Here is a 25,455-nt window from a genome sequence, read left to right as displayed (position 1 = left end):
CGACGTGTGCTCTTTCCTGTTGAACAGACAGAGTGTTCCGTGAGGAACGGAAGCTCCATTATCGACTTGTCTCCGCTCATCCACCGCACTGGAGGTTACGAGGCCTACGATGAGAGTGAGGACGACACCTCCGACACCAACCCAGACTTCTACATCAACATTTGCCAGCCGCTGAACCCGATGCATGGGGTGCCCTGTCCCGCAGGGTCTGCGGTGTGCAAAGTTCCAGTCAGTGGCCCCCCGATCGTGAGTATGGAGCCTCCAGGTGGCGAGGGTCTTTGCGGGACTATTGGCAGAAACCTTTGTGTTGTGCTTCTTGCCTTTGGGAGTGAGTTAGTCAGGAAAAGTGGAGAAATGAGCTGGGCTATGTGTTCTGGGTAAGGTGAAGGGTTTGAATGTTGAATGACCAGCCTGGAATGGGAGCCAGACAGTCATTAATCTGTGTAAGAAAATGTGAACCTATATGTGTAGGTAGACTTTAGTGTTGTTCTAGGAGTCTCAGAGTACCCTGATCAGGGGAATCCTTTTTTTTTTTTTTTTTTTTTTTTTTTTTTTTGGTACCAGGGATACTTAACCACTGAGCCACATCCCCAGCCCTTTTTAAATTTTCATTTTGAGACAGGGTCTCCTTAGGTGCCTAACAGTCTAAGTTGCTGAGGTTGGCTTTGAACTTATGATCCTCCCCTGTCAGCCTCTCAAGTTGCTGGGATTATAGGTGTGCACCACCATACCTGGCTAAAGAGAAGTCTTCAGTGGTAGGAAGGAACATTGGCTAGATTGGTTTCTTAGTCTGAAATACCTGTGTAATGAAAATGCTTGTGAAATATGGGCACTTTTTTTTTGTAGCAACTTATAAACAAGGGCAAGAGTGCAGTTGCTAACAACAACTCTTCAAAGTGTTGGTTTACACTTGTACCTTTTACTATAGGTTTGTATTTTTAAAAATTACATGAGCTGTATTCATACTTTGTCAAATTCTTGGGGTGATTTTGTACTTGAAATGTATTTCAAAAGTTCTCTGTTTCTGTACTTGTTCTGTGTCTGAGTGCTCCCGAGGGCGAACCCTATGGAAAGATGTCTAGGTATGGGTTTTAGAGAGAGAGGTAGGATACTGTTTGTACCTTTGGTGCACAGGACACTGGAAGTGGTCTGTGGTTCAGGCTATAGCCGTGAGCAACAGGGCAGGTGAGGGAGCTTCAGTTGTGAGTCATTTTTTGAGAGATCTGGCCTGCTGAGTTCTCCTGCTTGGCCATCCTTCATCAGATTTCTAAATGTTTTCCTGACTTTCTTTAACTGAAGACGGTGTTGTGTCAGTCATGTGGTCCGAACATGCTCCATGGTGATGAATGAATAGCAGCCCAAAACCGGATCACAGGGAAGAAACACATGTGCAGTACATGCGTGTTCACACACACGCTCGTGCATGTTCGCTCGTGCACACGTCCACATATTCATGACATGTCCCTTTCCTGGCCATTCACTCTTCTTCCATTCGTTGTTTATTCATTTGGAAATTCTAATTGAGCAGCTACTGTGTGTCTGTGGCTGCACTAAGCAATAAAAATTGGTGAACCAATTTGTTCCCTCTTTTGAGGACCTGCCCAGTGGGTACCGATGAGCTGAGGGAATGACCTGCCCAGTGGGTACCGATGAGCTGAGGGAATGGGTAGGTCCAGGGCAGCATGGGGGTGGTGGGGTGGGCGTAGCTTGGGCTCCCACCTCCACCATCAGGTAGGGAGGACCTTGAGATGGCCAGAGACAGAAAACCCAGTTACTTAGACTGAAAATTGGCTGATAGAAACACCTCTCGTTCCTGAACAGATGACCTAGTCATACGGGGCTTCCCCGGGTCTCTGTGCAGATTCCCACTTGGCATGGCCTTGACCCAGTGTCTTTAGGTGCTGTTGGTTTTCAGAGTCGGTGAAGTGTGAGTTTCACAGTTCTGTATTAGCTCTCACTCCACTAACCTTGGAACAACTAATTTCCTGAAGTGCTGTTCACTCTCTCCTTTGTTTAGGATATTGGCCGGGTCACAGGCCCTCCGATCCTCAATCCAGTGGCCAACGAAATTTACCTGAATTTTGAAAGCAGCACTCCATGCCTCGCGGACAGGCATTTCAACTACACCTCGCTCATTGCCTTCCACTGCAAGAGAGGCGTCAGCATGGTAGGTGACCTCCGGTCAGTGTAGACGCTTAAGTGTGGGTTGGCGAGTCAGGCTGGATAACTGTGAAGCACGTTTCAGGTCAAAGGGTACGAAACACCTGCCTTGGGTAACGTGCATCTGGGTCTGAGGAATGAGTGCCTTCATCCTGCGTGGAGGCTTGTTGGAATTCAAAAACTTGTGACCTTTGAGTGTAGAAATGGCACCCAGCATTGGCTACATGTATTTAAGGGTCTTACCTTTTTTTTTTTTAATTTTTAAACTGACTTCCTCCTTATAGAGAGGTCAGACTTTTGAGCATCATTCTGAACTTAGTCTAAATTCAAAGGTCAGCAAAGAACAAAAGCACAGCTTTGGTGAAATAGTGCGTTTGACTTTAGGAAGTTATTGACCTTTCTGGTGCTTTTTAAGAATAAGACCAACTTCCATTACAGTGAGAACTGTTCTGTGATGAAGAGTTTGTGTGTGCCGGTTGGTTCCCTTGAGCCTCCACCCCAGTGTGAAAGGAGTCAAAACGGGAGGGTCCGGCTCCTGTGTCTCAGTGACTGGGGTGGCTCTGTGGAGGCAGAGCAGGTCCAGCTACTGCTCCCACGGGCAGCTCTTCCTGGGTAGCACGGCCTCAGCCCTGGTCTGTGCTTCTGAGGTCCTTGAGGCTCTGAGAACTTGTCACCCCTTTAATAATGAGTGGACTGAAACTTCTTATGATCTGTATTTGTCCCATCTGTTGTGAAAATTCATACGTCCTGCTACAGAAATATCGATGAGCATGATCACAGGGTTTGGGGGTTGTGCTATGTGATGGAAATAACAAATCCTGCGTTGCCTCTGAGAATCCTAAACGCCATGGGTCCCCAGGCTCATCTCACCCTGAGGGGCGCAGGTGATGGATTATGGTCTCAATGAAGGTGACCCTGGCATCCTGGCTAGAGCAGGTTTGTGACGAGGAGGTCACTGTGCTGGATATGGATGTGCTGACAGTGGCAGGAGATGACCTGGTGGCCCCCGGCACGAGGAAAGTATAGTTGTTGGGGGGAAACTCCCATCGCTGTCCCTGGCTGCTCTGTGCAGAGGCCCAGGGCACCTCCCAGCCCTCAGCTGTCCCTGTGCAGGAGTCCCGAGGGTGGGACACGGTGCTGAGTTACGCCCCCTCGGGAGCATGTCTGCATGCTGTGGGTGTCATCTGCACTGCTCCAAACACTCAGCAGGTGGCAGGTGGACAGAGCCTCTGCCACTCGGCCCTTAGTCCCTCCTTGTCACAGACCCCCTCTTCAGGGGAGTCAGATCATCTCACACAAGCAGATAAGCCCGAACTGTCCTTGGCTTTAAGCTGCCATCAGGTGGGATTTGGTGGAATTAGGGGCTGTGATTTAGGAATTCCCACAGCCGCTGCCCCGTGAGAGTGGACATGCTCACTTGATTTTAGAAATGGCATCTCACGCTGAATGTGTCCAGTTTTGGAAGGATTCTGAGTAGACTTTCTTCCCTGTAGTTTCCATCTTTAGTGGAAGTACTTTTCCATTTGAATCGTAGGAAAATAGGTTTTCTGTGGCAGTGGCTGGTGGAGCTCCCAGCCACGTCATCTGTTTCTGCTGCTCTAAGGGAAGAATAAACAGGCAGATTCAAAGTACTCGGCCTGTGGGACGTCTGGCCACATGGTGCCTTGCCCCTCCCTGGTCACATGCATCCCCAGCATCTGGACACTCGCCCCTCCTTAGCAGTGGTGATGTTCCCCTCACAGACTTGTCTCTGGATGTTGAAAGACACCCTTTCTCCTATGAATCACGTGCGGCACGTCCCCCACTCTCCTCTGTCTCTAAGCAGGGAGTGACAACCTGCAGCTAGCAAGGGTGTTATAGGGCTGTGCGAGCAGTCAGAGGTGCCAGCCTGCACCCCAAGACTGTGTTGGTCCTGCTTGGTGTTCCCTGGGGAGCTGCCCCTAGGGGTCACAGGTCCCCATTGATCCCCGCCACTGTGGCTGCAGCCCTGCCCTCCTGGGCACCGGGTAGGGGTTCAGGGAGTGCAGCGTGTGGCTGCCATGCTTGGGCCCTGTGGTCTTTAAGACCTGTGCTCTTCCTGACCACAGGGAACTCCTAAGCTGATCAGGACCAGCGAGTGTGACTTTGTGTTTGAGTGGGAGACGCCGATCGTCTGTCCGGACGAGGTGAAGACAGAGGGCTGCGCCCTGACGGACGAGCAGTTGCTCTATAGCTTCAACCTTTCCAGCCTCTCCAGGAGCACCTTCAAGGTAAACAGCTCTTCCACAGCCTGGCCGCCTCTCGTCCCTCTCCTCCCGCCTGGTGGCTCCGCCCTGACAGTGCCTGGCGTGTGCAGCTCCGCGTGGGGCGTCCAGGCTCAGTGCGGCCGGAGTGTTGGCTAATGGGCACGGCTAGCGCTAGGTTGCAGCTTGTGGGTCGGAGGGTTTCTGAGCTTCACGAGGATCAAATGACACTGTGAGGCAGGCGATGAGACCCTGTCACAGATGGAGAACAGACGAGGCATCTTGGGACATGCAGGGGACCACCCGCCCATGGGGCAGGGTCAGATCTAGCTTGGCTGGCAGAAATCCAGAAGGAGTAGCTCTTCGTCAGCCTGGCTTTTCGTCACAGAGGCAGCTGTCTTCCGGCCAGTGGTGTGACGTCAGGAAGAACCTGGCAGCTGCCCCCGTGTGAGAAGAACTTGGTGTGCAGCTCCCTGTGCCGGACCCCCGGCCTATGTGTCTGCACATCGGCCGTCAGCGAGGTCTCTGTCACTGCCAGCAGAGCTGCTAGACCTCTTAGCTGAGTCCGTCCAGGGTGTGGGCTAGGCTACAGGGCCGCTCCCGCCTCAGCCTGGCAGCCAGAGTGGCTAGCCCTTGTGTCCCTGCTGGAGCCAGTACCCTGGTTCCTGGGACACAGCCTCAGGTGTGCGGCAGGGGGATCCTGGGAGGACGGAGTGGGCGAGGAGAGCAAGTGCACGTTTTCATGTGGAGCATCTGCTGGGCTCTTGGCTCAGTGTCCCAAGTGAGGGGGTGCCTGCTTCAGAAAGCAGGATGAGCCTGGGGTCTCATAGGGGCCCCTCTCTTCTGGGCCCAATTGGGGAGGACAGGTTAGCAGCCACATTGGGCCCCCCCAATCCCAGGGAGAAGCAAGAGAAAGGAAGATGGCCTGGGCCGGAGGGGCGGCACCTTGTGGTGGCCACTCGGAGGTGCCTGGAGAACCCCAGGGCATTCCTGGTTGCCCTGCAGGTGGCCCAGGGCCTGGAGAGAAGGTGAATGCACGGTGGCCCTGAGGCACCTGGGTGTAGCTTGTGGCCACCACTGCACAAGCTGCAGCGATGCTTCTAACGTGGAGTCCCAGGTGCTGCCTGCAGCCATAGCCACGTGTGCTGTCTGTCCTTGCAGGTGACGCGAGGGTCGCGCACGTATAGCGTGGGGGTGTGCACCGCGGCAGCCGGCCCGGAACAGGGTGGCTGCAAGGACGGTGGCGTCTGCCTGCTGTCTGGGAGCAAGGGGGCGTCCTTTGGTCGGCTGGCATCCATGCAGCTGGATTACAGGCACCAGGACGAAGCGGTCATTCTGAGTTACGTGAATGGCGACACTTGTCCTCCAGGTAAGTTTTAAATTCCTAGTAAGCGCGAGAGTAGGCTTAGCAGCGGGAACAATCCGAGGAGTGAGCTTTAAGCCCTGTGAGTGCTAGAAGCTTGGGCTTGAACTGGACGGTCACGTGGCTGCCTCGGGCCTGAGGGCTCCTGCCACGATGTGCTTGTCCCGTCAGGCGCCCTTCACTTTTCGGCAGGTGCATCCCGGTTGTCCTGGGTGGCTTGGGCGGATGCTCCCTTAGGTCTTCTTCCCGGGGTGGCCTTGGGTGGCTGCCGTCACTGAGCTTGGGTCTTTTGGATGTTCTTCTTCATTCCAGAAACCGAGGCGGGCGACCCCTGCGTCTTCCCCTTCACGTTCAACGGGAAGAGTTACGAGGAGTGTGTCCTGGAGGGTCGGGCGAGGCTTTGGTGCAGCACCACCGCCGACTACGACCGGGACCACGAGTGGGGCTTCTGCAGGCAGAGTGAGTGGCGGCGCGGCCTTGGTCCCGCCAGGCTCTGTTCAGCCCAGAGCTTGGCGGACGTGCGGGTGGCCGGGGCATCATCCTGCCGTCTACATCTCTTTCCCTTCTTGGGACTGTTGCCCACAGGAGACGCTGTAGTTGCTCTGGGTTGAGATGAGCTGGGCCCCTCCCTGGCCTGGGGACTCGTGTCCACTGCAGTGCTCAGCCCTGGAGGTTGAGACCATGCCTAGCAGAATCACTGCCTGTCACCGGTCAGGGTGGCTGGCGAATTCAGGAGAAGCAAGGGGCTCATGGTGGTCTTTCGTCGGGGTGGCACACACGGCGTTCAGTGGCTGGGAGGGGCCGTATTTAGTGCCCTTGTTCCTGTGAAGCCTGGAGCCCCTGTTGTGATGGGGAGTGTCCAGGAAGGGCGAGAGGAGGTCACTGTGGGAAGATCCGTCATTCTGGTAAATGATCAGGACACGTTAGGAGCTTAGGTGTAAGTTCACGAGGGACGCTGTGCTTCTGCTGCTGGCTTTGATGGAACACCAGTTACTCCCGGTCTCTGACACTGAACTTTTAGGAGTGGCAGGTATTTTATTGCTTGGATATTTTGTTCTCATCACTGTGGAATCAGGTGCTGAAGCTCAGTGAGGACCTGGGCTAGTGCTGTGGGGCCTGGCCTGCGGGGCCAGGTCTGCCCGGTCTGGGATCTGCATGAGAGAAACAGACAAGGAGTGCCTTAGCTACACCTAGGGGACAGCTCGGTGACAGGGGCTGGGAGGAGCTGGGTGAGGGTGAGCTGTGGGTGAGGGACCGCCCTGTGACAGGAGTCAGGAGGAGCCTGGTGAGGGTGGGCTGTGGGTGAGGGACAGCCCTGTGACAGGAGAGTCAGGAGGAGCCTGGTGAGGGTGGGCTGCCCCTGGGGGACAGCCCTGTGACAGGAGAGTCTGGAGGAGCCTGGCGAGGGTGGGGTGGGCACCAGGGACAGCCTGGTGACAGGAGAGTCAGGAGGAGCCGGGCCAGGGTGACTGTGGGTGAGGGACAGCCCGGTGACAGGAGAGTCAGGAGGAGCCAGGCCAGGGTGACTGGGTGGGGTGAGTGCCCAGGGACAGCCGGACGGGAGAGTCGGAACCCGCCTACTGCTCCCTAGCCAACAGCCACCGGACGTCTGCGATCATATTTAAGTGTGACGAAGACGAGGACGTCGGGAGGCCGCAGGTCTTCAGTGAAGTCCGTGGGTGTGAGGTGACGTTTGAGTGGAAGACGAAGGTCGTGTGCCCGCCCCGCAAGATGGAGTGCAAGTTCATCCAGAAGCACAAGACCTATGACCTGCGGCTGCTCTCCTCCCTCACCGGCTCCTGGTTCTTCGTCCACGAAGGAACCTCGTGAGTACCCGCCGCACACAGGTGGGAGCTTAGGGTCCCTCCGTGGTTGCCGGCTCGTCATGGTTCACCCCAGATGCAAAGTCACGTGCGTGTGGTGCTGATGGTGCCTGTCACTGTGGTTGTGCTCCTGGAGGCAGCCCAGAATGTCACCTGTGCCCACCCAGTGGCCGTGCAGTCAGAGGAGCGGAGGTGGGTGAGCAGAGATGACCCCTCAGACCCAGAAGCTGGGCCGGCTGAACAGGTCGGCTTGCCCCTTGCTGGACGGGCCACCTGCTGCTGAGTGTGGGCGGGGTTTGGGCCTTCTCAGTTCTCTGGCAAGAGCTCCCTAGGCTTGGCCTCTGCCGGCTTGGTTCATTGTCCTGACCGTGCCCTGTGGGGCTGCCCCCTGCTCTCCAGGGCCTCACCGCAGGGCAGGCCGGGAGCTGGAGGAGGAAGTAGCATGAAGGATGGTGCGCCACTTGCCAGGACTGGAGCACTGCCCGTGCCCCGCAGGCTCCTCGCTCTGCCCCGTGTTGGTCTGCAGCAGGTGTGGCGTGGGCCACTCCCTTCCTCAGCCCTCCTCGGCTGTGGCTCGTGGGCCTGGAAGAGCTGTGTCCGATCTGCCTCCAGCAAGGAGGTGGAGCCAGAGTGGAGACCTCCCTGCTCACCCCTCCTTTGTCTTGCTGTAGGTACTTCATAAATCTGTGCCAGAGAATATACAAGGGGCCACTGGACTGCTCGGAAAGAGCCAGCATCTGCAAGAAGAGCGCGTCTGGTCAAGTGCAGGTCTTGGGACTCGTCCACACGCAAAGGCTGGATGTCATAGGTGAGGCTCCGAGTTCCCGTCTTGCTTGGTTCCAGGGCCTGGACTGGAAGACAGAGCTATCCTGTGGTGGGAGGGTGCAGGACCGTGGCGGGAGCGTCCTGTTGTGATTTCCGTCTCTGAAATTTTGGCAGTTCCTGGAACGTGGAGATCTGTGCCAGTTTGTATTCCCTGAGAGTGCAGGTCCAGACTGAGTGTCCAGTTCCTCTCAAGGTTGTGTTCCACTCATGGTTCTGTTTCGGAGGGCAGATAGTGGCATGAGGACTTAATGGAGATAGTTCAGGGTACATTTTCTTGATGATTTGGAAAATAGATGGTTTAATGGCTTCGACAGAGGGTTCATTGTGCGGTTGGTTGCTCAGTTGGTGGTTCTTCCCTGATGGAAGGAGGTCACTGGGTTTGCTAGAGGCACCGCCTGCCTGTGAGGCTCCAGTGGGGTTCTGGGGCTCGGGCTGATTAAGCTACAAGATGACCAAGTGAGCTTGAGATGTGGGAATGGAGAAAGAGAATTCTGAGGAAATAACTGTAACCTTTGGTAAAAATCAAACCGAGGCTCTGCAGGTTGCAGCCGAGGGAGAAGCCAAATCCCCCGAAATCACCCTCCCTGTGGAGAGTTGGGTTCTATTGCCGCTGTTGCTGCACTGCTCAACGATGGGCTGTGAGCCAGAATTTCCAACACAGACTTTGGGGAACGCATTCAGACCACAGCGTTCTGCCCCCAGCTTCGTGTCCCCTCCCGTGAAGTACATTTGTTCCAACCCAGTGTTGCAATGGGCAAAGGTGTGACTTATGCAGGCCAGTGGGAGAAACAAAGAATGTCCACGTGCTTCTGCCCTAGTGATAATGCTTTATTCACTCAAATCACTTAATACAACTTAACTCTATAGGTTCCTAAGCAGGAAAATGATAATCCTTAATGCTAGGCACTGCAGTACCCGTAATCAATTCACAGAAACAATTCCAGATTAGTGAGTTCACACAAACAGTTCTGGATTTAATTAATTCTAAGCACTGCAAACAGACTTAATCATGCCAGGCTCATGACAGACATTCCCTCTGCGTGCTGAGTTCAAATGTCAGATCAAAAGTCTCAAGGCTTAGGCTTGAAGTCCACCCAGCAGGTGTGCACTCAGACCCCGGCAGGCTTCTCCTGGGGTGGAGCTGACGGCCGGCTGAGGAGAGGGTCAGCTGAGGAAAGGGTTGTAGGGAGACCCACCAGGGACAAGATGTGGCTGTACAGTTTTGAGAGCGTGAGGAAGATGCAGAGGAGCAGCAAACGATGACCAGTGTGGGATGTCAGTCCAGGTCCTCATCAGGCTCTCAGCATGAGGGCATCAGTAGCCGCTCGCCAAATGTCTGTGCATTTGCTCCATGATTTATACCAAATTTGGGGGCTTTTAACGCCCCCCCCCTTCAGTCCTTATCAGCTACCACCAGATCTCCCAGTGACATCATTTTCCCCGGGGTTAGAACATCTGGTCTGGTGGTCTTCACCTGATCTTTCGGCCTTTCCCTCTTATTGGGCGAGGACAGCCTGCCAGGGGCTTTGCTCTGAGTTTGTCAGGGTGGGGAAGTGACTGGTTTGTGGAGGGCTCTGTTAGGTGTGCCTGGCAAGACTGCAGGTTTCAAACTGGAGTTTTAAAATGGAGTTTCTTGGGTTCAGGCCTAAGGCCATCCTCATACCCAGTAACCTCAAAAGTTTGTTTTGTCACCCATCTAGAAGTTCAGAGTCCATTTTCATCTAAATTGTATGTGGCCAAGCTCGGGACACAGTCCATCCTGAGGCAAACGACCCTCTGGCTGGAAGCCTGTGGAATCAAAGCCAGTTGTATGTTTACAGCATCTAACACAGAGATGGGCAGAGCACAGCCCTTCTATTACCAAAGGGGTAGCAGGCCCCAACAGGGCAGGGAACGTTACATCTTAAGGCTCCAGCTTGATCTTCCCTCCCTGTGCCCACTCCTGGGCACCCTGGGACCAAGTGGCTGCCAGGTCCAGGGGCAGCCCCCCCCCTCAGCCTTGCTGGCTGGTGGCAGCCTCGAGCTCCTCCAGGCCTGTGTGGTGTCGGTGGCTCTGCACTCCTGTGGCCTCGAGGCTGCTCGATTCACAGTTCCACTGGGCCTTGTCCTGCTGGGGCCCCATGCGGTGCTCCTGTGTCGGTGTCTGCCTGGGCCCCGAGCTGTCTGGCTCAGCCTTTGGTGTCTCGGTGGAGGCCACCAAGGCCCATGTACAGCAGGACTCCACTGGGCTGCACTGGGCTGCCAAGAGTAGAGTGGGATGCAGGGGACACCCCAGGGGTCCGGGGCCCCAGGCCGTGAAGGCTGAGCTCCTGAGGGCGCCTCTGGGGACTTGCCCTCAAGGTCTCCTCTTGCCTTGAAGTCTCTGAAATGCCTTTGGGTGTCCTTTCGCCTTGGTGCACACGGCACCGCTTCCTCCCATCCACGGGAATCTGCCCAGCAGGGGCGTGGCCGGCCTGGTGGACTCTCTGGAACCTGCCTTGCCTTCTCTAGCTGGCCAGGGTGGCAGTTTTCAAAGGTTTTCTTTCTGTTTCTCTCTCAACTCTGTCTGCACGTCGTTTCCCGCCTCTCCTTGACTGGGACAGCTGGGTGGCCCGCGGCACCGCAGCACTTGGCTGCGCAGTGCTCTGTGCCAGGCGCTCTGGCTGGTGCTCTCCAGCCCTGCCTTCCTAAAGCCCTAGGACTCAGCAGTGCTCGAGTGGTTCGCGGCCCTGTGACAAGGATGGCCTTGCTCCAAGGGTGGCTTCCTGCTGCCGCACCCCTTGGTGCCTGGCACCTGTCCCTTAGTCCCTGGGGGCAGGGGCTGTGCTGTCCTGCCCCCTGCCTCCCAGTCGCCCAGGGGTTTCCCAGCCTGCTCCTGCACATTCTCCCAGCCTCCCCGGGTCACGCGGCCCAGGTGCATGACGGCAGCACCCCGCCCTCAGGACCAGTGTTCTGCCAGTCCATGTGTGCTGCTGTCACAGAACACCTGGTTTGGGGAGATTTTTAATAAGCAGGGCTTTGTTTCTCACAGTTCTGATACCTGGAAATCCAAGGTCAGGGAGCTGGTATCTGGTGAGGGCCTTCCTGGGACACCATCCCGAGGGGTGGGAGGAAGGGGGAAGGGGCAAGGGGCGGAGCTCCTCCTTCCCCGGGACCCCTCTCCCAGGACAACGGCCTAGTCGCCTGTGGAACGCTCCACCTCTTGGCCCTGCCACACTGGGGCTAAGCTTCCAACACACGAGCCTTGGGGTCACGTCCACATAGCAGTTCTCCACTGTGTGGGGTGGAGCATAAACCAGGTCTCAGGGAAGACCCGGGTGAAGGTTGTGTGTGTCACCGGGGAGCGTGTGGCATCTGAACTGTGTGACTCAAGCCTGTGCTTGTTCTATTGCTCTCTCAACTCTGTCTTCACATCATTTCACTCACTGGAAATAGAGAACGCCCGTTTCCTGGGAATCCTGAGTTTTTCCTTAGAGCAGTGGAAATTTTCTACCAAAATTTTTATTCAGAAACCCAGTATTTAAAACAAACTGAACTGGAGCAGCTCTGAATTTGGTGCATGGCTGAGAACTGAGCCATCTCACCTCCCATCCGCAGTTCGTCCCTGCTGCCTTGGCCTCTGCCTTTTGGGGGCCAGGTCATTTCACCCGTGTGCTCCTGTGTGTGTGGGGTCTGTGGCTCTCAGACATGGCCCTCCGTAAGACGAGCTCCTGCCCCGTGGTGGCGTGTGTCTGCTGAGCCAGGCCAGGCCCTGGCTGCTTGCAGGACAGCAGCAGTGGTACTGCTGCAGTGACCTGGCCACAGCACGTGGGTTGGCACTTGGTGCCCACGCCACCTAGGATCTCTGCCACTTAAGAGTATAGGCCCATTTTTCTCTTTGATTCTGGAAGTTACAAGGCTTATTGATTAATTTTCCCTCTAATGCCACGTTCAAAGGTAGAGCTTGACTTAATCCAAAACACCCAGAGTTGCTCTCTGGGTTAGGTTTCTCCCTCTGACCCTTGCTCTGTTGTTGTGAAGAGGCTCAGATGAGGGGCCAGGCAGGAAGGCTCTAGAGCGGCACTGAACTTGTGTGGGTATCGATGCATTATCTAAGGTCCTGCCTGGGGTTCCCATGGTGGAGCGCTTGCCCTGCACCCAGATTCCTGAATCACATGGGTTGGGAGAGTGTTTCCATTCTGAGGTGTGATGGAGGCCCACAGGTCAGCATTCCAACACACGGAGCCTGTGAGTGAAGGACGTGAGTTGGAGGTCAGGTCTGTGGCCGTGGTGATGGTGGTGCAGGCCAGGCGGCCGCCCTGCATGGCGGTGCTGAGAGCAGGTGGATACCCTCCGCGGAGCTGCACACGTGTTTTGTTCTTGCCCCCAAAGTAGGTGTGATCTCTGACATTGAGGCTTTTCCAGTGCACTCAACTAATGTCAGTCATTTTCCTGTTTCAGATGACAAAGTTGTTGTCACTTACTCAAAAGGCTATCGCTGTGGTGAAAATAAGACTGCGTCCTCTGTGATAGAGCTGACCTGTGCAAAGACAGTGGGCAGGCCTGCATTCAAGAGGTGAGGAGAGGGGCTCGGTGGGATCGCAGAGAGCTCGGCGGCTCTGCAGCGTGCTCTCTGGTTTCCGTGTGGGGGTTTGGCATACACACTGGGGCCAGAGGGTTCGGGTTGTCATTGTGGGGAGGGGCTGGCTCTGGAGACTTGGGGCCAAGGGGCCAGGGCTGCCCTCCATGGGAGAGAGTCCCAGGTGGAATGCTGACACACAGTTATAGACCAGTGTGATTTCTCTGGCCTCACTGTCCTTAGAAAATATGCTCCTGCTCTGGGTTTATTGCTGTGTGAGCCAGCGGAGCAGTATGTAAGTGGCCACTGTCTTTAAATGTCAGAGTAGAACCAACGGGCCTTGATGGTACCACTCAGCTGCTCAAGCAGTGGGACCAGCAAGCGCCTGGGGTGTTCTTAGACTGTCTTGGAATTCCCAGGAAGCAGTGTGTGGTGCTAGGAGTTTGGCCAACAGGGGGAGCAAGCGAGCTGCTGTCTGGGAAGAAGCCTGTAACTTCTGGAATCTGGGCTTGGAAAAGGGGAGTCCCAGACACTGTGGAAGGACTGCTCTTTTTTGGTAGAGGGGACTGCCCCCAGGGCTCTTAACTGAGCTACATCCCCAGTCCTTTTATTTTTTGAGACAGGGTCTTGCTAAGTTGCTGAGGGCCTCGCTAAGTACTAAGGTCCATCTTGAACTTGGGATCCTCCTGCCTCAGCCTCATGAATACCTGGGGTACAGATATGCACCTCTGTACCCAGCATCAAAGGACTTTTCAATATGTAAATCTGAGAAGTTTGTGAATTAGAAATTCTAAAGTCTAGGAGCAGATTTTAAATGTTGAACAGGGTCTAAATTTTAAAGCCTTTGTATGGAACGAGTACCTGAGTTTCACATTACTGATAGGCTGTGCAGTCATCCTCCTTATTATGGTGCTGGGAAAAGGTGAATGAATCAACAACCTTCCTGGCCCCGTTCGGACCCAGGACTGCTCAGTGTGGGGCCAGCAGGTGTCCTGGGAGGCCCAGCTGCAGTCAGGGAGCCTTGGGTCCAGGGCTCCCTCAGGGCCTCTGCGGGTTTCTGGTAGTTGTTTGCGTGTCTGGCCAGAGGGTGACTGGCGCTGGTCTTCTCCCTCTAGGTTTGATATCGATAGCTGCACCTACTACTTCCGCTGGGACTCGCGGGCTGCCTGCGCTGTGAGGCCGCAGGAGGTGCAGATGGTGAACGGGACCCTCACCAACCCTGTGAATGGCAAGAGCTTCAGCCTTGGGGATATTTATTTTAAGTAAGTGAATCCTTTCCCTTCTGAGCATTAAAATGTACTCGAGCGTAAGCCGGCGGTTCCCTACCTAACAGGAGCCCTGTAAGATAAATAGGTCTGTGTGTCTTAGTTACGGTTGCTGAAGCGGTCGTCATATTTTGCTTAAACCAAAGGAAAGCATTACTCAACTATTAAGGTTTAGCGCCAAAGATGGTAAATTCTCATGAGTGTAAAAATAAGGTCCCCCTCCTTCCTCACTTCCTGGGAAGCCTGGGGTCGAAGCCAAAGCCCTCTGGAAGCATGGCTGAGCAGGAGTCTTCTGGGCTTGCCAGTATGTGGGGATGGAGGTCTGTTCAGCAGTGTCCCTGGGCTGCCATGGGGTGCACTGGCCCTGGTGACCAGCCATGCCCACTGGCTGTACAGGGCAGCGTGAAGTGTGTGTGGCACTGGAGGTGGCATTGGAGAAGTGGCTCCTGCCAGAGTGTGGACCCAGCGGGGCAGGACAGTGAGATGGCAGATGGAAGTTGGTGCCCTAGTGGCTGTGGGGTCACGGAATTGCTGCCCTGGTTTGGAATAAGGAGACAGGAGGCATCCTGGACCCTGCAGCCCCTCTGGGGACTGGGGGTCGTGTGGTCATGTTTAGGTGTCCTCCCTGAGGGACTTCTGAGTCACTGTGTGTCTTCGCAGGTTGTTCAGTGCCTCCGGGGACATGAGAACCAACGGGGACAACTACCTGTATGAGATCCAGCTCTCTTCCATCACCAGCTCCACTAACCCTGCGTGCTCCGGAGCCAACATCTGCCAGGTCAAGCCCAACGACGAGCACTTCAGTAGGAAAGTGGGCACCTCCGACAGAACCAAGTACTACGTGCAAGGTACCGCTGCGCTCCCGTCGGGTTCCATGCTGACGCCCCGGGAGGGCCCAAACGTTCATCCCGAAACCGCCTCCATGGGAGCATAGATCAGGTTAAGATAGAAACCTGGTGGGTGCAGGTCCCAGGGTGCCGCAGGACCCGAGCATCCTGTGTGGGTGGAGCTCAGCTCAGCTCATCAGTGGGAACCAGGGCATCGCCTTTGACTTGGTCGTAGGCCTGGCACTGCCTTCTTCAGTAATATGAGGACGTTAGAGGGGAGCGGGAGGCCGCACATCGCACCAGGAGCATCCCAGGGAACAGCGGGAGGGCCGCCAGCCTGAGCATGAGAATGAGTGTGAGGAGAGGCCTTGTCCTGGTTGATCACGAGAGTGTTCTGGAGGGCAGTGTGTGTTTCACTCTATACCTTTTATATTTGACTTTTGAACCATCTGGATGTCTTAACTTTCAAAGTATGTTGGAAAGCCCAGCCTGCTCTGGGTAAGGCTGAGAGAGCCCTGCCAGGGGGAGGCCGCCTGCCCGGAGGGTCCTAGAGGAAGCACCTGTCCAGTGCCCCAGAGCTGAGCATGTCGCTGGTGCAGTGCATAACCCGGGCGCTCTAGATGGCCGGGCGAGACTGGCGCTGGTTACAGAGTGTGACAGGCCTCCGGCATCAGGAGCCCTGCCTGTGTCTGCTCACTGCAGCTGCGGTCCCTGGGGAAAGGGAGGGGTGCACAGGCTGCTGTGTGGGCTGGTGCTCAGCCAGCTCCCCCTCCCTCATCATCCCACAGCGTAGAGTGAACGCCTCCTTCTGCATTCTTACACTTCTGTGACTCCTCCAGTAATTTGGGGTCAGATGTGAAGGTCACACTGTCTGGGTGTGCCTCTTGCTGTCCCACATCCTCGGTCTAGGAAGAGCTGAGTTCCTGTTGGTTGCCAGCTGTGGGATTGCATTGTAAGCCTTCGAGATGCCCCTTCGGCAGAGGAGGAGAGGCCCAGCCCCCTTCCTGTATGGCTCAGAGGACCTCCATCCTGCAGGCCTCTGGTCCCCCAGCTCATGGCTCCAGCCATCCTGTCCTCCATGAGCTCCGTGTCCTTCTGAAGCCTGGTGGCTTGATCTGTGCAGCTCCTTTGTTCCTCCTGCCAGAGCCACCCCCATGCCGCCTCCTCAGGAAGCCGCCCTTCACGAGCCAGGGTTCCCGCCTCCTGGTGGGTCTGGGGGAGTGCTGTGCTGGTGAGGAGTGCAGCCCCTCGCTTCCCACAGGGTCTGCTCTGGAATCCCAGCCCTCGGGGTTCTGTGTGCCGTGTGTTGACACAGTCCCTTTCAGACTCCTCAGTGTTCCCCTTTCCTGCACCACAAAGTGGCCAGTGAATGAGTGAAATCTGCTCATTCACTGCAGCAGGAAAGGGAGCCCGCGGAGCCCTGTCCTGTCTGGTTGGACAGGCAGGACCATCTGTTCAGTTCCTGCTTCACCACCCTGCATGGGGACACGGGATTCTTCCCCAACTGGCCATGCACCAGGGCACCTGTCTGTGGACCTGCATACCAGCCACAGGGTTTCCCTTGTGCTGACACCACTGGCCAGCTCAGGGGCCCCCAGACCTGCCCTCCCATTCTGTAATTTGACACAAGAGCTCACAGCACTCACTGGGCACATTGGCCTCATGCTCACGGCGTTTCAGCAGAACCACGAGGGTGGCAAGCCACCATGAGAAGACCCCACAGGCAGCATCCAGCCCACAGGGGTCAGAGGCCCGGGCCTTTGCTGCGATCCCCACACTAATGCGTGGCACCCTGGTATCCAGAACCTCTGTGGGGCTCCTGTGAGTAGTCATGGTTGATTGGTTGGTCTCAGTCACCAGGTGGACAGATGGGGCCTGACCAGTCCCACTCCAGACCCTGCCATTAGCCAAGGCTGGAGGCCAGACCTCTTCAGGGGGAGGTAAAATCTTTAGTGCATGCTTATTGTTGAGGACAGGAGCTCTGTGAGTCTGCAGCAGGTAACTTTTTTGTTGTTTGGTTTTTAAGCTCTGAAGGCAGAGTGCTTGTGGGTGGGACATTTGATGACATATCTTGACCTGTGATTATGAGTCTGTGTCAGCTTTTTGCAGACAGTGAAGTGTCAACTCAGTCCCTTACTGAGAGGCCGATGGTGACAGTGCCCTTCCCCTGACAGATGGTGATCTGGATGTGGTGTTTGCCTCTTCCTCCAAGTGTGGGAAGGATAAGACGAAGTCCGTCTCTTCCACCATCTTCTTCCACTGCGACCCTCTGGTGAAGGATGGGATCCCAGAGTTCAGTCACGAGACCGCCGACTGCCAGTACCTCTTCTCCTGGTACACCTCGGCCGTGTGTCCTCTGGGGTAAGTGGCGTCCTGGGTGCTCGACCCCTCTCTGCCCCATGTGCGGCTCCGGGGGTAGTCTGAGCTGTTCCCCCGTGCAGAGTACTCAGACACGCACACAGAGTGGAGGAGGACAGACCTCCCGCAGCCAGCGCCCTGCTGCAGTGGTCAGGAGCGGGAGGCGCCTCTGCATGTCCTTCTCCTGACCCACAGCTGGCGCCTCTGCCCAGGACCTCCTGTAATAATGGATGGTCTCCTTGGTTCCCTCTCTTCCTGCCTTCCCCGGCCACCATCCCATAAGCCTTCTTTCCTCTGTCCTGTGACCTTGAGGTCAAGAGGAGGACGAACCCTCAGCATGTCATGACCTGAGAAGGGCGCCACCGCCATCAGGCGCAGTGGCAGGGTGACGGGGGACTTCTGGTCCCGCTCCTTAGCTCCTGTTGTTTCATTTTCACTTCCCGTGGGGACTAGCTCAGCAGAAGATGGCTTTTTCCTAACTTGTCCCAGGCACGTGGACACAGGGCTCTTGTCTGCACATCACAGGGGGGTCTTGGGGCTGAGGTTTCACTCGTGACACTTGAGCTGGTGAATATGTGGTGTTTGGGTGAGGTCGTGGCAAAATACAAGGGTTAAACTAGAAGTTCTTTGTGAAAGAAGCAAAATGCGAACCAAAGAAAACATTAAAATTTAAACACAAGCTTGCGGCACTGCTGGTGGAGGCAGAGATGCCGTAAACTGTTTTGCCCCGCCCTCTGCATGGAGGAGACCAGCCCAGGCCCAGCCTCAGTCAGGCCTGCTGTGACTGGCAGATGGGGGCACGCCCTGAGGGCACAGTCCAGGGCTTCAGGGATCCATGTCAGAGCCAGAGAGGAGCTTCCACGGGAGGCTCGCTTTTCACGATGTCAGAATGTCGGGCCCTGGAGTTGCTTAAGCCCCTTAACAGGTTGGTAACGCAGTGAACGCTGGGGAGGGAAGGCATGAAGTACCCACAGCAGGCACACTGCCCGCTGGAGGGCATGGTGGCTGTGACCGCCACGTGGTGGTCAGGCAGAGCAGTGTCTGCGTGGCCCCCCGCAGTCTTCCCTCACATTTTATCCAAGTATAGTTGTACCTTTTTTTTTTTAATACATATTTTTAGCTATAGCTGGATACAATATCTTTATTTTATGTGGTGCTGAGAATCGAACCCAGTGCCTTGCACATGCTAGGCAAGCGCTCTACCACTGAGCCACAACCACAGCCGAATTATAGTTGCCCCTTTTAAAATCATGAATGTGGAAGACAGGTAGCAGTTGTCCTAACCGAGGGCCCTTAGTTCTCTCAGCTGTTTCCTGTGCACTCACCTCCGTGTTCCTAAGGTGTGTGTTTAGGCTTCGTTGACCTCCTGCAAGGCCAGGTGGAATAAGCTTTCTCACAGCTTTCCCTCACTATCCCCTACCTTCCCAAAACGGCTGTTCACAGTTTTGCAGTAATCAGTGCGGATGTATTTATGCTTTTACAACATTAAAAAAAGAACTTCCATAAAGTTAAAAACCTGCATCTGCAGATGGAGGGGCCCACCACTTGCCCCGCACAGGTGCAGCAGCCACAGAGAGGCCCACGGTTGGGAAGAGCCACACCAGTGGGTGTGAGAAAGACTGGAAGCTGCAGGGAAGCTCATTTACTGGATTTAAGAACAGTTTTTAAAAAATATTTAATTTTTGGTTACAGTTGGACACAGTACCTTTACTTTATTTATTTTTATGTGGTGCTGAGGATCGAACCCAGGGCCTTGCTAAGCAAGTGCTCTACTGCTGAGCCTCAGCCCAGCCCGGATTAAAGAACAATTTAAGAAGGATTATGATATTGGACAACAATATCAGTAAGCTGTATGGAAGCAATAGAGTTTCTTGTTAGTTGGAGGTCCAGTTTTGGACTTTTTATCCTGGTATGTATGTCAGTACTCCAGAAATAACCAACACAGTAATAGAAATAAGCACATGACCTCAAACAGTAGAGAAGAAAAGGTGCAATAACGAAACTAAAGTCTCTGCAGGAAGACAAAAACGGGAGCAAAACAGAAAATCAGAGACAAGTAGAAATGACCTACGGTGGTGGGAATAGTTGTCAGTGTCAGTCATGGTGGTGATGCCCACAGGCTGACCTTCTCTTACAAGACACGTGGTGGTGGTGGGGGGGGGGGGCTCTTAAGAGCAGCTGAATTTGCAGGGAGTGCAGGAGGCCTGAAAAGACCAGAGGTCAGAGGCTAAGAAAACAGACCAGGCAGACCACAGTAGGGAGGGAGGCTAGACCAGCCGAGAGGGAGGACTGCTGATTTTGCAAGGGCCAGCTCCCTGCAGATACAGGAGAGCTGAACTCAGCCCACCTGGGCCAGGAAAACGGAAACCCACAGAACCACACTTGGGCTGAGGCCTCCTTTGCTGGTGTTTGCTGGGTCAAGTTCACAAAAAGTAACACCTTGAAAAGACGATGAGAGTGAAAAGGCTGGTTGAACAGGCAGACTGAGAACCCTGTTCCCAGCCGCCGGGAGGCACATTCTCCAGCTCAGCTTAGCAAACTGTCACAGATCACCACGGAGGGGCGGGTCCCTGAGTGGCTACATATGGACTCTGTACAGACTCAACACCTGACCCAGCTAAGTCGGGAACCAAGGCAGCCGACAACCAGGAAGTAAGTGCAGCTGGGAACAGACCCCCCACCCCCGCCCAGCGTGAGGAAGACCTTGACACAGCCTGAGGACCCTGGGTGATGGACCTGGGCTGGGCCGTCCCGGGCTCCTGAGCAGCTGCACTGGTTTGGCTGGTCTGCTTCCGGCTTTGAGGGGAGAGGCCTTTGGGGCTGAGACCACTATCCACGCAGCACATTCCCCCTGAGCAGAGGCCAGTGGGTAGGGCCCAGGGGCCTAGTCACTCAGAAAGCCAGTCCCTCCTGCTCTTCCTTGCCTTTGTGGTGCTGTACGAGGCCGCTCGGGGAGGCTGAGCTTCTGAGCCTCGTGGCTCAGCCATCGCTTGGTGGCTCTGACTCAGTTATTTTGGAGCCAAACTTGTGACGGTTAAGTCAGTTTCTGAAGGAGCAGCCATACTGTGGGCAGCTGTTCCTGCGATGTGTGGTGCGTGAGCCTGTGTCTCATCCCGAGTGGTCACTGGGGAGCACCAGGACCCTGTTCTGCCGTTCTGTGTCTGCACGTGGTGACCCTGAGTGACGGGAAGCTGGCAGATGAGCAGCCTCAAGGCCTAACCCCACTGTCCCAGAGCAGAAGGGGAGTTAGCCAGGTGTCCCCCACCCCACACTGCTTCCTTGTTTCCCTCCCTTGAACTCTTCATGTCGTGAAAGTGCGCTCATGTCCCTGCTGGTCTGAATGTCGGAGCGTGGGGTTGGTGGAAGGCGTGGGGTGCTTCACGCGTGCTCCTCCAGGTGGGCGGGGCTTGAGAGGCCACGGCCTGGTGTCCGTGGCCAGCTTCTTCCAGGTTCTTCCCACCCAGTTTTTGTTGGTATTTTTCGTGTCCACTGGATCCGCATTCACTGGCCGGATAGAGACTGGCGTCTGTCCAGCCAGGGCTGGCCCCTTCCTGGGAACCCTTCAGGGCTGCTGTGGCGGCTGCACCATCGAGTGACTTTGTGGCTTCCTAACTTGTGACATCCTCCAGGGTGGGCTTTGACGGCGAGAGTGCTGGACCAGACGGGCAGGGGCACAAGGGGCTCTCGGAGCGGAGCCAGGCCGTCGGGGCGGTCCTCAGTCTGCTCCTGGTGGCGCTCATCGGCTGCCTGCTGGCCCTGCTGCTTCACAAGAAGGAGAGGCGGTAAGGAGTGCGACCTGACGGGGCGGCGGGGGCCGGGGGCGGTTCAGAGTCAGGGCTCGGGAGTCCCACAGCATCAGCGCCTCCTTGTCCTTGGTTCCGAGCTCCGTGGAACTCTGAGCAGGCTCCACAGTGGTGCTAAAGGTCTGCGTACCGCGACACCAGCGTGTGGTCGCCCAGCGCTGTGGCCCCATTCTCGGGCATGGCTCACCCATGTCGTACACCTTGGCTCCCGGCCCCGCCCATGCAGAGCCAGGACACTGAGCTCCTGATGTGCCCATCCCCTCCCAACAAAGGGAGAAGTGGTTGGGGTGGGTCTCCAGTTCAGGAGCCGGGCTCCGAGGCGCGACAGTGTGAGCCGGCACCTACCTCTCATCCTGCAGCCCTGGGCGCAGCAAAGTGGTCTGGTGTAGTCACACCTGAAAAATTAGAAACCAGATGTGGGTGACACGTTATAGAACTGTGACCACTGAGAGGTGAAGCAGGACCTGAGCCCTGCTCTGACTCCTTCCCAAGCCTGTGTTCTTCCCATGAACCGTGAACATCATCCGGTTACAGGCTGGCTGTCATCACTGGTGGTCACTCAGAATGCCGTGCCCTGCAGGGTGATATGTGCTGGGCATGCAGCCTTGTGACCCAGTCCTCAGCAGCTGCAGATGCTGGGCAGGCGGGCTGTGGTGGGTGTGGACGGGGCTTGTTCTACCCTGGACCAACGATGGTCTCCATTTTCAACAGGGAAACCGTGATTAACAAGCTAAGCAATTGCTGTCGAAGAAGCTCAAATGTGTCCTACAAATACTCAAAGGTACTTGTCAGCTGAGCCTCTGGGGCCTGCTTGCCCGCTCATCAGTCAGTGCCCATGGTCAGCACCAGGGTGTGTACTGCCCGGAAGACCGCGCGGTGGGGGAGGAGGCTTGTCCTTCACTCAGCCCTCACCCAGCACCGTTGCTGGCTGTCCCAAGTCTGTCCTGCAGAGGGGCATCCGGTTTTCTTAGGAGTGCTCGGTGCTTGGGCTGTCTGTGTTGGGGCTGTTCTTAAGTCGCTGTGGTGGTGGAAATGGTAACTCCCAGAAGAGGCCCCACCTAGGGTAGTACTACGTCTGGCTCCCCCTGCGCTTTGCATTGCCAGATCGCCTCTAAAACCAGACTCCGCAGAGTCCTCCCTGTGGCTCTCCACACACCATGTGTCCCCACCCCTGCTACTGTCGGCCCCTTGCCACCCAGCACTGCTGAGGGGGGTGGGTCCGCACAGTGCTCCTCACGCTCCTGCAGCCCTCGGCGTGGCCTGCTCTTACTGTGAGCGGGCAGTTGTCCCCAGCCCTGCTGGGGCCCGGGACCTGGAGGTCCAGGTGGGGACAGGGACAGTGATGGGCAGGTGTTCACTCTCTCCCTGGCTCCTGCAGCAGGGTGGCCCCTGATGTGGGGAGGACGTGCCAGCAGAACAGCAGAGGGAGAAGGGTGTCTGCTGGGGCTCACGTGCCCTCTGCTCTTGCTTCCTGGCAGGTGAACAAAGAGGAGGAGACAGACGAGAACGAGACGGAGTGGCTGATGGAAGAGATCCAGCTGCCGGCCCCCAGGCTGGGCAGAGAGGGGCAGGAAAACGGCCACATCACCACCAAGTCCGTGAAAGCGGAGGCCCTCACTTCCCTGCATGGGGATGACCAGGACAGCGAGGATGAGGTCCTGACCATCCCAGAGGTGAAAGTTCACTCAGGCAGAGGAGCCGGGGCCGAGAGCTCGCAGCCTGCGAGGAACGCGCAGCGGAGGGCCCTGCGGGAGAGGGAGGACGATCGGGTGGGGCTGGTCCAAGGTGAGAAGGCCAGAAAAGGGAAGCCCAGGCCCGGACAGCAGAAGACGGGGACCTCAGCCATGCTGGCGTCCTTCCACGACGACAGTGACGAGGACCTTTTACACATCTAACTCCGTGGTGCCTACAGGAGCGCGTGGAGCCGTGGGACAGCCAAGCACCTCCAACCAAATAAGACTTCTACTCGATGCTTCTATAGTTTGCCTTTAACAAAAACTGCTCCAAAGGGAAGAGTTTTTGTGCCGGGGGAGGGTGAAGGAGGCCGCACCACTCCTTCCTGCTGGTTTACAGGCCTCGGGACAGGCCTGCTGAGTGGCCGGCGGGCGGTACCTCGTCCTTCCCACGCTCCACCGCTCAGCGCTGTGCCAGTGCCGGGCCGGGCATCCGGAGCAGTGGCCGCGTCGAGGGAGACCCTTGCTGCTTCAGACCCGTAGGGTATCTGACCATTACTTAGCATCTTATTCTCTCCCCCTATTTATTGACTTCGACAATTACTCAGGTTTGCAAAAAAGTGAAAACAGCCCAGTTTCTTCCTGCCGGCAGGGTGGGGTCTGCGGCGAGGGGGCGGCTGTGCGGGTGGACTTGGGGGGCTCGAGCTGGCCGGCAGCGTGTGCAGAGCTGGCGAGCGAGCGCCATTCTGTCTCTTCCTTTCTGCTTCCGTTTCTCGAGGGCACACACGGTGCACAGGGTCCCCGAGTGCCTGGGTTTGGGGGTTCGCCTGTTCTATGCCTGTGGCTCTCTGCAGGACACCTTCAGCCCCAGGTGGCCGCAGCACATTCGTCAGTATTGCTTCTGCTGGCTGGCGAGCTCCACAGCCCACCCAAAGATTGGCGTTGTTCTTTTGTCTTTCTGTGCCTGTGAGTGGAGTTGAGGTATCAGAGGAAGGAACTTCTCTCCAGGTTTGGGCTGTAGGTCTCATCTCTTCAGAGTCTCATGATACACCACCTTTACTGTGCTTATTTTTTTTAAGAAAAAAGCGGTTATCAACCATTCGACCTATAAGAAGCCTTAATATGCACAGTGTGTGACTTACAGAAATCACGTGAGACTGTGGGCCAGCATCTTGCCCTGCGCTGTGCTTGGATCCGGCTCCTGGAGCCGAGGCCGGGCACCCAGGGCTGCAGGATGGAAGGGCGGCCAGTGTTCCTCCTCTGCTGTGGACTCCTTTCTCAAAGTGTTCAAGGAATGACTTTTCTCAAATTGTAGAATTGTACATAGACTCAGTGGTATTCATATACTGAAAAGCAAACCACCCTACAGAATTTCTTGGTTTGTGCCCAGTTTGGCTGGCTTGTTTGATTTCAACATGAGTGTATTTTTTAAAATTGATTTTTCTCTCCTTTTTTTTTTCCCAATCAACTTTACTGTAACATACAGTATTCAGCAATTTCAATAAAAGATAAATTATTAATTGGGCGTTCTTGCTTTTTTCCTCCTTGGTAGTGAAGAACTTGCTGAGCTAGTGGCCAGTCTGGCCTTCTGTTCAGAACATGCTTGCATTTGGGTGTTAACTTCAGTGTCCTGTTGAGCAGCGCTGAAGTTTCCCTCCGTGTGTTCCCCGCTGCTTGGTCCTTTGGTTCCCGTGTGCCTTCTTTCAGCTTTATCCAGATCTGATGTCCCCATTCTTTCTAGTGGAACTTAGTCTCTTGTTGACCAAAACAAGGACTGCGGTCATTTTACAGTTCTACAATAAAGCATCTTTGTATGCGACCCTACCTACCGTGGGAGTGTTCCTCCTGAATAAATCCACTGGTCTCCTCTCTTAACTTACTGATTAGTTATTGAGAGTTTACCTACATGTTGACATAAAACAGAAAATTACTATAGTATCTCCTGTTTTCCAGCTTCTCTGAGGTTTCAGGTACCCTTGGTCAGCTGTCATAGAAAAATATTAAAGGAAATATTTCAGAAATAAACAATTCGTAAGTTTCAGGTTGTGCACTCTTCTGAATAGATGAAATTTTGTGTTTTCCCACTCTGCCTACATGTGCATCATCTCTTGGTGCAGTGTATCCCCTTCATATGTACTGTCCACCTGTTAGTCACTAACTAGGTATCATCGTGGATCTGGCCATGTTTGGTTGTGTGTGTGTGTGCGTGTGTTGGGGGGTAACCGGAGGTTAAACCCAGCTTCACACATGCAGGCAGGTCCTCTACCACTGAGCTATATTCTCAATCCTTTTTACTTCTCATTTTTGAGAGAGGGTCTCTCCAAGTTTCCAGGCTAGGCTTGAAGTTGTGATCGCCCTGCCTCAGCCTCTTCGTAGCTGGGATTACAGGTGTGTGCTGACATGCTCAGCTTCTCCATCTCATCGCTAAATCACACATTGGTCTTGTCTTTTGTGTGTACATGTAATTTTACAACGTTTCTCCTGAGACAGGTACCGCAGGGTCTTAGGAAGGTTTACGTCATGACCCAGGTCACTGCTGCTCGGGCTTCATGTCCCGGAGCTCCTCTCCAAGCCATTCCCACTTCTCGCCAGACCATGA

The 25,455-nt window shown here is 55.4% G+C and overlaps 1 protein-coding gene across 1 annotated transcript in view; it reads left to right on the top strand.

Moving 5' to 3' along the window:
- Igf2r (insulin like growth factor 2 receptor) overlaps positions 1-23,926 on the top strand; it is a 94,812-nt gene extending 70,886 nt beyond the window's left edge. The window contains exons 35-48 of the mRNA XM_026393164.2: positions 28-246; positions 2,018-2,167; positions 4,248-4,409; positions 5,544-5,751; positions 6,058-6,204; positions 7,337-7,571; positions 8,240-8,376; positions 12,813-12,927; positions 14,046-14,192; positions 14,856-15,043; positions 17,197-17,383; positions 21,010-21,162; positions 21,895-21,964; positions 22,662-23,926. Of these exons, the coding sequence (XP_026248949.2) occupies positions 28-246; positions 2,018-2,167; positions 4,248-4,409; positions 5,544-5,751; positions 6,058-6,204; positions 7,337-7,571; positions 8,240-8,376; positions 12,813-12,927; positions 14,046-14,192; positions 14,856-15,043; positions 17,197-17,383; positions 21,010-21,162; positions 21,895-21,964; positions 22,662-23,078 (2,535 nt within the window). The 3' untranslated portion in view covers positions 23,079-23,926. The remainder of the gene's footprint in view (positions 1-27; positions 247-2,017; positions 2,168-4,247; positions 4,410-5,543; positions 5,752-6,057; positions 6,205-7,336; positions 7,572-8,239; positions 8,377-12,812; positions 12,928-14,045; positions 14,193-14,855; positions 15,044-17,196; positions 17,384-21,009; positions 21,163-21,894; positions 21,965-22,661) is intronic.
- The last annotated feature ends 1,529 nt before the right edge of the window (positions 23,927-25,455 follow it).

The sequence above is a fragment of the Urocitellus parryii genome, chromosome 8, assembly GCF_045843805.1.
Source record: "Urocitellus parryii isolate mUroPar1 chromosome 8, mUroPar1.hap1, whole genome shotgun sequence".
Lineage (NCBI taxonomy): Eukaryota > Metazoa > Chordata > Mammalia > Rodentia > Sciuridae > Urocitellus > Urocitellus parryii.
Note: the sequence above shows the minus strand (reverse complement) of the source record. Positions and strands in the feature narration are given on the sequence as shown.